This window comes from Populus euphratica, unplaced genomic scaffold (genome assembly GCF_000495115.2).
Source record: "Populus euphratica unplaced genomic scaffold, PopEup_1.0 scaffold80.1, whole genome shotgun sequence".
NCBI lineage: Eukaryota > Viridiplantae > Streptophyta > Magnoliopsida > Malpighiales > Salicaceae > Populus > Populus euphratica.
Genome location: NW_011499960.1, coordinates 496,328 through 508,932, shown reverse-complemented (window position 1 = coordinate 508,932; position 12,605 = coordinate 496,328). Strand labels below are relative to the sequence as shown.

The window sequence follows — 12,605 nt, the reverse complement described above, 5'->3', positions numbered from 1 at the left end:
TTGGACTTGTATGATTTGTGGATCATGAGATTAACAACAATTTATGACAATGAAAGCATATGTTTTCTTACAGACCTTGAGGTAGATGAGGATTGTGCTTTATCTTTATCCTAATTTGCACTCATTCATTAGTATGGCTGTAAGTAGGTCACCAATCAAAACCAATAACTTTATAAAACATATAAAAAGATGAGCCATTACTTCATGCGCAGTATACTTTACCATAGTCATGAGATCCGACCAAGAGTCAAACCGATTCAAGGTTTGCAGATGAGAAAAACCCAGATCAAATCCAACTCTTAACCTTTTATTCCTGTTAATTAAAAAAAAAAAAAGAGCTCTAAAATAGGATAAAAGACTCAATTCTTTCTACCTTGAGTTTTTTGTGTTGTTGGTGGTTCGTCGTTCTACCTCTTTTCTAATACTTCGCTGTCTTCTGCCCTTTTCTTCTTAATTCTCGGTCGGGTCATTGTTTATTCTTATATATATATATATATTTAATTCATTGTTAATTAAAAAGAAACTGATGCATCGTTGTTAATTATCATTTGATTTTTCTACATATTAAAATTACAGAAAGAACTAAAGGATGCTTTATCATCATTGTTCATCGAGGCTGTAATTTCTGTGGATTGGAACAGTTCTTCATTTGTTTCTCATTCTGGGTGTCAATTGTCTACTTCTAGTTATGGTTTCAGTGGCTTCTTTGAGTTTTTTGTGTTGTTGGTGGTTCGTTTCTGTGTTTCCTGTGCTAGTTATCGGCTCCTCAGCAGCTGGCCTGCTATGTGTTTGATGTTGGGTCTCCAAGGATAGATGAGCTTAGTGTTGTGATGTAGCATATAGGAAAGATAGAAACTATATTTCTAAAGTTTTAAGGTTTATGGATTTAAGTTGTTGAAAAATTTAAAGAATAAAATTTAATATTTTATAAAATATAAATAATAATTTCAATTCTCATGAAAATAAATTAGATATCTCTCTTTACATTAATTCTAGGCCTAAATTTTTTTATAAAAAATCAATTCATATTTAAAACTAGCTTAATTAATAAAATTTGTTTAGCATTGGAATTTCTAATCAATGAAAATTATAATTATTTTGAAAGTCTTAATTTAAATAAAAAAAGAATTCAAATACAAAAAGGTAAATAAATACAATTTTTTTAACTTCAAAAATTCCTTTTAAAATTTCAACTCGATTCATGAATCAAATAAAAAATTATATTTATTTTGATATATTATATTTTGAACTTTTCTCAAACTTCTTAAAATCTAAAATATATTAACAATTAAGAAAATAATTTAATAAATATTATTATACAAAACATAATAAAAAGAGTGCTCGACATCATGGTGATCGGTTGAGGGGCTTTATCACTTGACCATCTGCGACTCTAGCGCCTCTGAGAGGTGACTATGAACTTCGACCGTTGTGGGTTACTGAGCTTCAGGGGAGATTTCTCTCTAAGTCTGGCTCAACTTCTTTTTTAAGCTCCATCGAAGTGGAGGGAGGCTACCTCTTTACATGTTAGGGACATTAGCATGCATATTCAATGTTGTTACTCAATTTTGGACCTCTTGTGTTGGAGATGGTGTATACCTCTTTTGAATTAAGTGTAGGAGTTTAGCTCATGTTCATGAAAAGATTGACAAAAACAGAGAGAAATATTTTTTTTTGAAAACCGTGTTTGAGTTGTTTTCTGCTTTTTTGTTCCAATTTAGGCTTTGATTCTGATTTGTTTTTGTGCGATATCTGACCATACTAGCTATATTCTTTCACTCATGACATGTTAAAAAATTGACCTACAACTTTATTAGGTCCTAGGAATCATTGTTCTTAGTCCAGATTCTTAGTCAAATTTGGATGTTCAAGATTGTCTTATAAAGAACCTTTTTGACCAAGAAGATTACTGCCAAAATCTGTTCTCTAAAACGATTTAATCTCACTTCGAATCCTCATTAAAGTTATAGTCCTAGATACGTAGATAAATCTAGGATTTTGAATCGCTTGATTTTGATATCAGAAACTCAAGATATTCCCATTTGAATACCTAACGTGGAGACAAAGAATTCTACCGCGAGAAGGATCCTGATCCAAATTTTGCACTAAAAAACTCTAAAACAAAATTTTATTGATTTGTTCTTAGATCATACTCTCAGTCATATCAAGATTTTCAGCATTTGTCAGTTTTCGAGTGAGATTAGGAGACCCTTTTGACCAACTAAATCACTGCTAGATTCTATCTTGTAAAAAGATTTTATCTCACTTTGATTCCTTCATCAAAATTGTAGTCTTAGACACGTAGATGAATGTGAGCTTTTAAATCACTTGATTTCGATATCAAAGGCTCAAGCTGTTCCTGTTTGAATATCTAACGTGAAGGTAGAGAATTCTGCCGCGAGAAGGATATTAACCCGAGTCTGCACTAAAAAAACTTTATTTTTAGCCTTGTTTTTGTAATTTTTGTTCTTATTTCATACTCTCAATCACATCAGGATTCTCGACATTTGTCAGTTTTTAAGTTAGACCCGGATATCCCTTTAGACCAACCAAATCACTGCTAGATTCTGTTCTGTAAAACAATTTTATCTCACTTCGACTCCTTCATCAAATTGTAGTCCTGGACGTGTAAATAAATTTGGGCTTTTGAATTGCTTGATTTTTATATCAGAAGCTCAAAATATTCTCGTTTGAATATCTCATGTGAAAGCAGGGATTCCTGCCATGAGAAGGATTTTGCTCGAGTTTGCAGGGACACAATCGCAAGATGCTTAAAGTTTGAAGACCAATTAAAGGCCAATTTGAAGCTCTTTTTTGGACCAAGGACCAAATAGAAAAGGTGCTAAAATAAAAAAGCTGATTGAAGATAAAATTAGTAGGAAGAAATTGGAGAACTACATTTTTTTTCTGCAACAGCTATCACCAACAGTAGCTGTGTTTTCTTCTCTACACTGGGAACAAGAACCAGCAGGGGTGTGGTAATCACCAGTTGCAATTCCTCAGCCACTTTGAGAAATAATAAGCAAGAGTAATAGGTCGGATCTTCCTTCATAAGCAGCGTCCAGTCGTCTCAACGCCTTTGCCCGTTTTAGCGCCAAGTTTCCATGCATTCTTTTCACTTTGCATTAATTTAATTACATAGCTACTGTGCATGCCTTTTGTGTTTATTGTTCAACTGAATTATAATTCACTTGAACAGTAGCTGAGTTTTTTTTTTTTTAGCCGGGTCACTTGCCAGCCGGATCTACTGGTTTCATCCTTTTTTTTTTCTCCTAAAAAAGAAAGAAAGAGAGATTGATGATTTTCTAGCATATTTATTTTTTGAAAAATGTGTTTTCGCATGGATTTCTTAAACACAACGAAAATTGTTTTCTTGCATTTCTGGATTTTACAACATGTTTGTAAAATTCCAAAGGGTGTTGGCCAATATTCCAAAAAATATAAAAATCTTATTTTGGGGAGAATTTATCTATTATTTACCACTAATGTTTGGATGAAGAAATCCTTAAAGGATGAACATCCAAAATATTATTGGGAATAATTTGTTATTATTCACTGTTAATATTTGGATAAAGAAACCCGGAGTGGTAAATATCCAAGATAATTTTCTAGGAATAATAAATCCGCACACATCCTTGAAAGAAGCCTTGATTATAATCGAGGACATTTCAATTTTTTTTTTCACGGTTTACGAGCCATGAGAGTACAAAACACTAAGGCAAAAATAGGCGTTTAAAGCACCTAGATTTCTAAATTTTTGTCCCTCCTCCTTGTGATTTACGAGTCGCAAACTCTTGAAATAGCAAGGGAAAAATGAGCTTTTAAAGCACATTAAATCTCCTTGGATTTCTTTATTAATAAATTTAGTTAGAATTAAACCGAGAAAAACTAATGGGGTTAGAAAACACCAACACCATTGCAATTATAAGACAAACCAAACATCAAGCAGCTTATCTTAGGTAGGGCGTACTAGGGGTGCTAACACCTTCCCTTTACGCAACCAGTCCCTTGCCTTAAAATCTCTGAAAGACCAGTTAGGTTTTCTAAAGACCATAATACTAGGTGGGGACTCCCTTTTACACAAATAATAAAACTAAAAGACCCTGAAATCAATCGATGGTCGGCGCGACGCCGCGCTCCGCTCGCGAGGGTGCGATAGGATGGCGACTCCATTAGGGAATTTAGGACTAAGCTTGATATTTTTTTTTTCTTATGCTATGTGTCTTTTTTTTTTTTTACTATGAATGATATTTTGTTTAAAAGCTTTAGCATGCATCTTCACATTCTATCATACATGGTGTAGTTATGCATGATCACTTTTTTTTTTTTCGGAAACACACAGTAAATTTTAAGTTAAGTAGGGGACCAGTAGCTTGCCTTATGACTTGAGTTAAGGTTTAAGTTTGTGTAAATCCCAACTCTTTACTGAGCGTTTAGACTGATAGTGATTGGTACATGTGTCATCCCACTATTTGTTGAACCCCTATATTGCCTTTACAAGAGCGATCACTAGGACATCAAGAAATCCTTTTTTAGAGACCAAGTAGTAAACCTACCATATGTCTCATGTAAAAGAACTAAAACCTATCCTTAGAGTGTATGCTCTATAATATCTTTTGTATCAAAACAAGTCTAACCCTAAGGCATCTTGAATTACAGGACTTGTGAATGAAATGGCCACCATTACTAAATTTTCCATCATAGAATATGGAAAAAATTTTGAACTGTTACAATTGACTGAAGAAGACTACCTCAAAAGCAATGCTATAAAGCTATCACCAATTAAAAACCTGAATTGCATTATGAATGAGGTGAACAAGTTAACGACTCATTTTTAAAATGTGGATAAGGAAGCATTTTTTTAGGAAATATAGGCGTTTGGTAGAACTTGCAAGAGTAGAAGTTTTAAACTAAGCTGTGAGAGTCTTATTTCATTTTTTAGGATCCAAACTACTATTGTTTTTCTTTTAAAAGCATAGATCGATATCCCACTATAGAGAAATATGGAATGTTGATTGAGTTTCTAAACAATTTATATAGGATTTATTTCCCTTTGAAATTTTATAAGATCATCCTCGAACTATCAAAATTGCTTAGAATCGCCAATGTGGAAAAGTTTTTGGAAAAGAATGCTATCGATCTGAAATGAAGGATGCTATAAATTAAATTGGAAAAAAGTCAGGATTAGAAAACGAGAGATTGATTGTCTTGGGCATATTTGACCTTGTGTTGTTTCCAAGTCAAATGGGTGTAATGAGTTTAGAGGCCGCCGCTACTTATGTAGAGTATGAGAATACACAAATCAATCTAGTGGTTGCTATTTTAGCTAAAACTATCTTGACACTTAACCATTGTAGGAAGACCGAAAAACAAATAATGAAATGCTACATATAGTTGTTATATATCTAGATGGTTAGTCATATCAAAACAAAAAACCTGTCTTCAATAATTTTTGGTGGTTCACTAAAAAAACCCTTGAAATTAATAAAAGAAAAAGAATGGAGAGATCTAAACAACCAAGATTTAAAGTGTCATTTTATAAAACTTAAATATGTTATTTAATGAATAAATAGATATATTTATAATTTGTATTAATTTCACATTTTTCTAATATTAAAATAGGAGGTCATTTTATTAAAAAAAACAAATCTGCCCCATCAGCCCTCTACATGGATCCGGCCTTGCCCCTGGTCATAGGTGTATTTTAATAAAAATAACTTTTAATATAAATCCAAAATTTATTTGTATATCCAAAAGAAAAATTTAGTTATAGTTTATTTTATTAATTTTAAATCATATTATATTCATTATTTCAAACAAAAACAAAATGATTTTTATTATTTTTTCTTGAATATTTTTTTTAAAGTATTGTCAAAACTTGTTATGAAAAATAAATTTTGATTTTTAAATTAAAATTAAATACTAAATTATTGGTTGACAAGCTTCTCAACATGGGTTAAATAAAAAAAATTAAACATAACAAAGAACTTTATAAATATTGTTAACGTATTTTCTAGCAACAACAAAATATTTTATTATCAACTCAAAATTTATATCCCTATTAATTATCAAAATTCTTTTTAATATTTATTGGTATATATAATCCATCTAATTCAACATAGCATTTTAATTGTGAACTCAAAATACTTTTCTTTGTATTATCAATACTTGTGTTAGGGATACTTTTTAAAATTAATTTAAACAAGATAACAATATAATAATTCTGGTGTGAGTGTTTCAAAAAACATAATAACAATCCAGCACATTATCATGAAAAACTTTTTTACAGTGTGAATTGAACATAGTCTAACGGGTCAGCTTAGAGACCTCTCATCCCAGCTCCTTGCTTCCCTTGTGTTTTAAATTAAACCGTGTATGAATAAAATTAATGTGATTTAGTGAATTTTACAAGTTAAAAGATTAACTAAATAAATCGAGCCAAAACCAGGTTAATTTTCAAAAATTAAGATGTTAATGTATTTTTATATTAAATATCAACGTGAGTCAATTCAATAATTTTATTTCTTAAACTAGTTTTTAGAACCTCACTGGAAAATCACTGAATAAATTAATAATGAAAGAATAAATTAGGATGGGCTATATAAAAAAAGCAATGACTAATATTATAAAAAGAAGAAGTTATAATCTTATTAGAAAGCAAAATAAAAACTAAATGGTGTTTAATAAAATAATACCCACAATATATTCTGAATTAATATAATAATTTAATATACAAACATAGCTATTATATTTTAAATTAATTAAATTTACAGAAACTAACTTTAAATTGAAAAATAAAATAAAGGGAAGAACAGGCCAGGTGCCCAGCAAGCCTAGCCCATTAAAAATGAAAATAGGCATTTAGGGTTGACAAGACATGTAGCGTTTCGGAAAGCAACAAGAAGGAATCAATTTTCATGGGTTAGGAGGCTGTGCCTACATATCTCTCTTCCCTTCCAATATTTGATGGCCATGAAGAAAAAAACCTAAACCAATAAAGTGAAACCACAAAAAATATAAACAAATTAAATATAATCATGTAAAAAAAAAGCAGCTTATTAAAAAATGTAAATTACTTGTTTCTCCCACTTCAATATAATTTTTTTTAATTAAAATACATATAATAAAAAGAAATTATATTTATGCTATTCAAAATGTTATTTTATTAATTTAGTTCTTCGAAATAGCAAAGCACCGTTACCTCCTTAAGCAAGATCCTTGTGAACTGATAAACGATTAAGCACCACTTCAACAATCAATGTATCATTGACAATAAAGTTGTTTGATGGATTCTTGATATCAGACAATGATATGAATCTCACCAGACCCCAATTATTCTCAGATGCGCTGAACCACTTATGAACTGCCCAGAAAAATGGAAGATTAGTGACTGAAATAGGAACATATTGGTCCCTATAAAAAGTAAAATAAATAAGCAAACTTGATTATACAAGAAGTATAAAGCAATTTTCATTTTTACTTAATTGTGTGCTTGAGAAGAAAAGGATTTGAAACCTTCCAAGAGCGAGATGGCAGTGATTTCATTGGAAGTGGTAACAAAATGTTCCCGTCTCCTTGCATCTATCTCTCAATTTGCAAGTCTCAATCCATAGAAACACGACTCTTTTTTATCCCAAGCCAATGTATCATTACTAGTAAAATCCCCTGCAGTTGCACTGTTGATGCCTAGTTGTATAGAAAAGCTAGATTTTTCTTTTTTTGGGCTGATATAATGAACCAGATGGAAATAACTATCTCTCATCCAAAACATGAAGGAAAAAGAATTTCAGACTCCACAACCAAGTGTTCAAGGTACTATAATTTCAGTCTCTACAACCAATTGTTCTAGTAAAGACTGACTGCGGGGTAGGGATAATAGGAAGAAAGGAATATGACGTGAACTCACTGGTTTCCTCATGGTGTTCGCTCTGGACTTGATCCTTAATGCGCAGTGTGAATTCCGCAAACAGTTTCCATCCAGTATGAGATTTGGTGCAATAATCCAGTTCCAAAAATAAAGACAAGTATTTGCCCCTTTGCTTTATATGTCCATTCGGAAGGAGCTGTAACTTCCTGAAATCAGAAGGAAGCAAAACATGAATCTAGATATTCAGGTTCCTGAATTGTCACCAGAAAAAAAATGTCCAAGGTTTATAATTTATAGCATATACCATTCATGTCCTCCAGCCAAATAAACTTGAGAGTAATAAAATTCTTCTGTCAATCCAGAGAAGTATTGAACCTCCCAAGTAAAAGTACCATCTGAAGGATCCTTAATCATGGAAAAACATTCCCCTTTACCTTCACTTTTGATAACAAAAACCTCCGCTCCAAATACACAGGAATCACCAATCAAGTAACCATTTGATGCATTGTTAAAAATACTTAATGGAAGCATCTGGGGAAACCCCCATTTATTCTTTATGGCACAGAATCGCCTCAATCTCCCATCTAACATCAATAAAAGAGTAACCTGAATCAAATGGACATTCTACTAGAGAAAATTCTCAGCATACATAAAAAGGGCATACCTCCAAATGTCAAGTATTTGTCCAGAAGTTGATCATACACAAACAACTTGAAGATGACATTGATTTCCCAACCAGGAGGGAAACCAGTGGTATCTGCCATTACCAAATACAGAGATATGTAGCCATCTCCATTCCTGCTCTTGTCTCCATTAGGGTACAGAACCAATTTCCTACGAACAATAAACAAAGCATAAGTGACTGAGAAGGCACAACTAGCATCATTGGTCGCGACAAACACATTGACTACATTTATATGAATCTCGGGGAAGGCTATCCATATCAAAGATGGCTGCAATTATATGAGAATCCTGGCTTCACAAAATTATCATGGTTTTATGATGAGGCACACCCTGACAACACATTAGGAGACCTAAAAGTCTTAATAAACTACATTACTGGAGATACCCTCTCCTTCCCTAAATCCCAGCTTTCATTTTAGGTGTATGAACGACACTCAATTGCAAATCACTTTGTACAACATCATGTGACATTACCAGCTAGACTAGTTAGCACGCTGTGCTCACACTATTTTGTTTTCTGTTTAATGCTCCATGAAACACCAATCATGGAATAGCTCTCCTGCATCCTAAACCCCCCCACCCTTTTTCCTTACTAGGTTTTAAGCCGAGACCTCTAAGAGGAAATCCCATGTGTCAGCAGTTGGGGTTTACCCCTTGGGGGGCTAAGTCTCACACTTTGATACATAGATGGAGTCTTTTTCTTGAAAATTACAGTACCACTCCACCTTATAAAAAGAAAAACAAAAGTTAATACGTTGTAACTCACCACTTGTAGCCGCTGGCTTCAAATTCACGAGATTCATATTGTTCCAGGTAAGAATTAGCAACCATATCGGAAAGCAACGAGAAGGAATCAATTTTCATGGAGTAGTGGGCTGGTGCTACATGTCTCTCTTCCCTTACAGTATCTGTATAAGCCATGAATATGGCACAAGAAATCGTGCACTTAACGAAAAAAATCAAGAAACAACAAACTTGTTCAAGATGGTTATCGTAACCTACCAAGAGCGACCTTCGCCATGGCTCCTTTTTCTTCTTCCTTAAGTTCCTTTTTCATCATTTCACGTCCCGGCATAGAAAGACAGAGGTTGAGTGTCCCGTTTATAAACACCTCGAATTCTCATTTATTGAAAAAAAAAGAAAAAAAAAAAGGATTTGGGGGGCCGGATGCCTCACTGCTTTCCATGTTTAAAGCAATTCAAGGTACTTTTTGTGAATGGAGGAATAGGATATGGAGCTGTCACCAACAAAAAACTACTGTACCACGTCTCAAATCCAATTTCTTTGGCTGGAGCAAGAGCACATTTGTTTTTACTTTTTAAAAATATTTTTTGAAAATATTTTTTTATTTTAAATTATCATCCATCACAAAACAACATAAAACAAATGCTTAACCATCTAGGTGGCCAAGTGGTAAAGACTTGGAACTAAAGGGTTTGCTCCCTCTGTGGTCTCAGGTTCGAATCCTTGGTTGCTCATATGATGACCACTGGAGGCTTACATGATCGTTAACTTCAGGGCCCGTGGGATTAGTCGTGGTGCGCGCAAGCTGGCCCGGACACCCACGTTAATCTAAAAAAAAAAAAAACAAATGCTTATGATATGTAACATATCCTTTCAATTTTTTTTCCTTTTTTCCTTTTTTTTTTTATAAATTGGACATGGGTTTGAAAATGATCGGAGAGGAGATTGAGATGCAATTGAATCATTATGAGCCTAACTCATGGAAATATGAAATAAAGTTAACTAATACTCATGCATTGCTTGTCCGTTCAGCACAAATTTTGTAAATTGAGCTTTATTTTATTTTATTATTATTTAGAGACTAACATGCAACCTTATAAAAATTTAAAATTTTTAGGGCTCCGCCCCCACTTTTCCCTCTATCTTATTGTTATATGATAATTTTAAAATTCGATCCCATCTAATAAATAAACTCGGGGTTGAATATATGCTAGTTGAAAAACAATAGAGAAAAAAAAAATTCAATGTCTTCTTATTGATATGATGAGTTAATTTAATGACTCTACAAGAACTTATTAAAAATTTAGTTATAATTTATTAATTTTTTTAAACTAAAACAATATCATTTTAATTTAAAAAAATTAATTCTAATAATATAATTAAAACTTTAAACCTGAATTTTAGACTGGCGGACTATTATACCGAATCTAAAACTATGTTATAAAGATTTTGGTTTAGCTAAGATTTACTTGATAGTTTATTTTATTAAATATAATTCATATCATATTCATTATTTAAAATAAAAAGGTTTTTATATTTTTTTCAAACATAATTTCTATTTAAAATACTGTCATAATAATAAAAAAAAAACAAATTTTGGTTTTTGATGTATAGTTAAATATTAGATTATTGATTGGCGTTGAATTCTTTTTAAATATTGTTAAATTAAGAAGTTTTAAACATTAAAAAATAAAATTAAACGTCGTTATCATCAGCAAGAAATTTTTTATTATTATAAACTCAAGATATCAACAGTAATTTTTTTTTTCAAAATTCTTTTTAACATTTATTGACATGCAACATTTTAATTGAGAACTCAAGATCTTTGTCTCCTATTATCATCAAAACTGGTGTTAATAACTTTTTTAACATTAATTTTTAAAAAATAACAATATAATAATTTTAATATAAATTTATTAAAAAAACATAAGATTAATCTAATGCTGGAAAACGTTTTTTATAGTGTCATTGAATTTAGTCCAGTATATTAATCTACAAATATCTTAACTCAACACCTTCTCTATCTTAAAGTTTAAATTAAACTTTGTAGGTATATTAATCTAGAAATATCTTAACTCAACACCTTCTCTATCTTAAAGTTTAAATTAAACTTTGTAGGAGTTAATTCTACGAGATTCAAATAATCCAATCAAAATCAGATTGATTTAAAAACTTAAGGTATAATAATTTTTTAATATTAAAATAACAATATTTTATATTGATTTAAGTAATACAAGCTAATTTATTAAATTTTTATCTCTTATTATGCATCTAGTTGGGTTTAATAATTTTTTAAAACTAGTTTTTAAACTCTCACATGAAAGTCGTTAGATAAATTTAAGACCTTAATTAATCAATTTTCCAACCCCAAAACATATAGAAAACAATTCAATTTTTTTTTCACTTAAATAAAAAATTTTTTCATGACTACTAAACTTTTTTTTATAAAAATAAAAATAAAAATAAAAATAAAAGTAAAAATAAAAATAAAAATAAAAATGATTTTTTAAATGTATTTTTTTAATTTCTTATGAAAAAAAGAATATAAAAGAAAGAAAAGTTAAGCCTATGTACCATGACGTCATTTTCTTAAAATACAAGTCATAACTTTTTTTAGATATTGAGAATTTAATGTATAAGTTACTCCATGAATAATAATTTTAAATTTAAAAAATGTGGTAATTATAGATATGGCAAGCTAGATCCTTTAAAATATTTTATATAAGAAAATATATATTTTTAAGTCTAAGACTTTAACCAATTTAAGATAAAACAAATTTCCCAAAACATAGCTTTAATTTGTTTTTAGTCCATTTTCATATTATTATTATTATTTCAAAAAGAACATAAAAAATAATTATTTTAAAAGTTAAAATTATAGTTACTAAGACACATATTTTACTAGACAAAGACATGTAACCAACTCAACTAAAATAATTCACGTGAATCCAATTCTTTACTCTTTATATAAGGTGAATCCAATTCTTTACTCTTTATATAAACAATAAAGAAGATATCTCTATTTCTTTATTTTTTTTTAAAAAAGGAATGCTTTATTATGTTTTTTTTTATTTTGATTAAATTTTTTTAGTATTTTTATTTATAATTTTTCTTTCAATATTATATTGATTTTAAATTAGTCTTTATAATTTATTTTGATTTATTTTTTATGAGATTATCTCAACATTATACAATATAATATTAATTTTTTAAAATTAAATCATATTTTTACGGATCATATGAGTTACTTTTAAACCAGTTAAATAAATTGGATCATATCAAAGTAATTCATATGCAAATAAATTTGAAA

At 30.3% G+C, this 12,605-nt stretch overlaps 1 protein-coding gene across 3 annotated transcripts; it reads right to left on the bottom strand.

Moving 5' to 3' along the window:
* Positions 1 to 7,180: 7,180 nt before the first annotated feature.
* On the bottom strand, positions 7,181 to 9,834 carry LOC105138642 (BTB/POZ and MATH domain-containing protein 2-like). 3 transcript variants are annotated; one of them, XM_011044793.1, is made up of 7 exons: positions 9,554 to 9,834; positions 9,318 to 9,459; positions 8,532 to 8,701; positions 8,172 to 8,451; positions 7,907 to 8,073; positions 7,651 to 7,724; positions 7,411 to 7,583 (listed from the first exon to the last, which is right to left on the bottom strand). In XM_011044793.1, exons 1-6 carry the CDS (start codon positions 9,624 to 9,626, stop codon positions 7,687 to 7,689), a joined length of 870 nt encoding a protein of 289 aa, XP_011043095.1. In that variant the 5' UTR covers positions 9,627 to 9,834; the 3' UTR covers positions 7,411 to 7,583; positions 7,651 to 7,686. The 3 variants fall into 3 exon arrangements, with proteins under 3 accessions (XP_011043092.1, XP_011043095.1, XP_011043094.1); XM_011044790.1 differs by lacking the exons at positions 7,411 to 7,583; positions 7,651 to 7,724 and adding an exon at positions 7,181 to 7,363 and having other exon boundaries at positions 9,554 to 9,833; XM_011044792.1 differs by having other exon boundaries at positions 7,411 to 7,724.
* Positions 9,835 to 12,605: the final 2,771 nt, after the last annotated feature.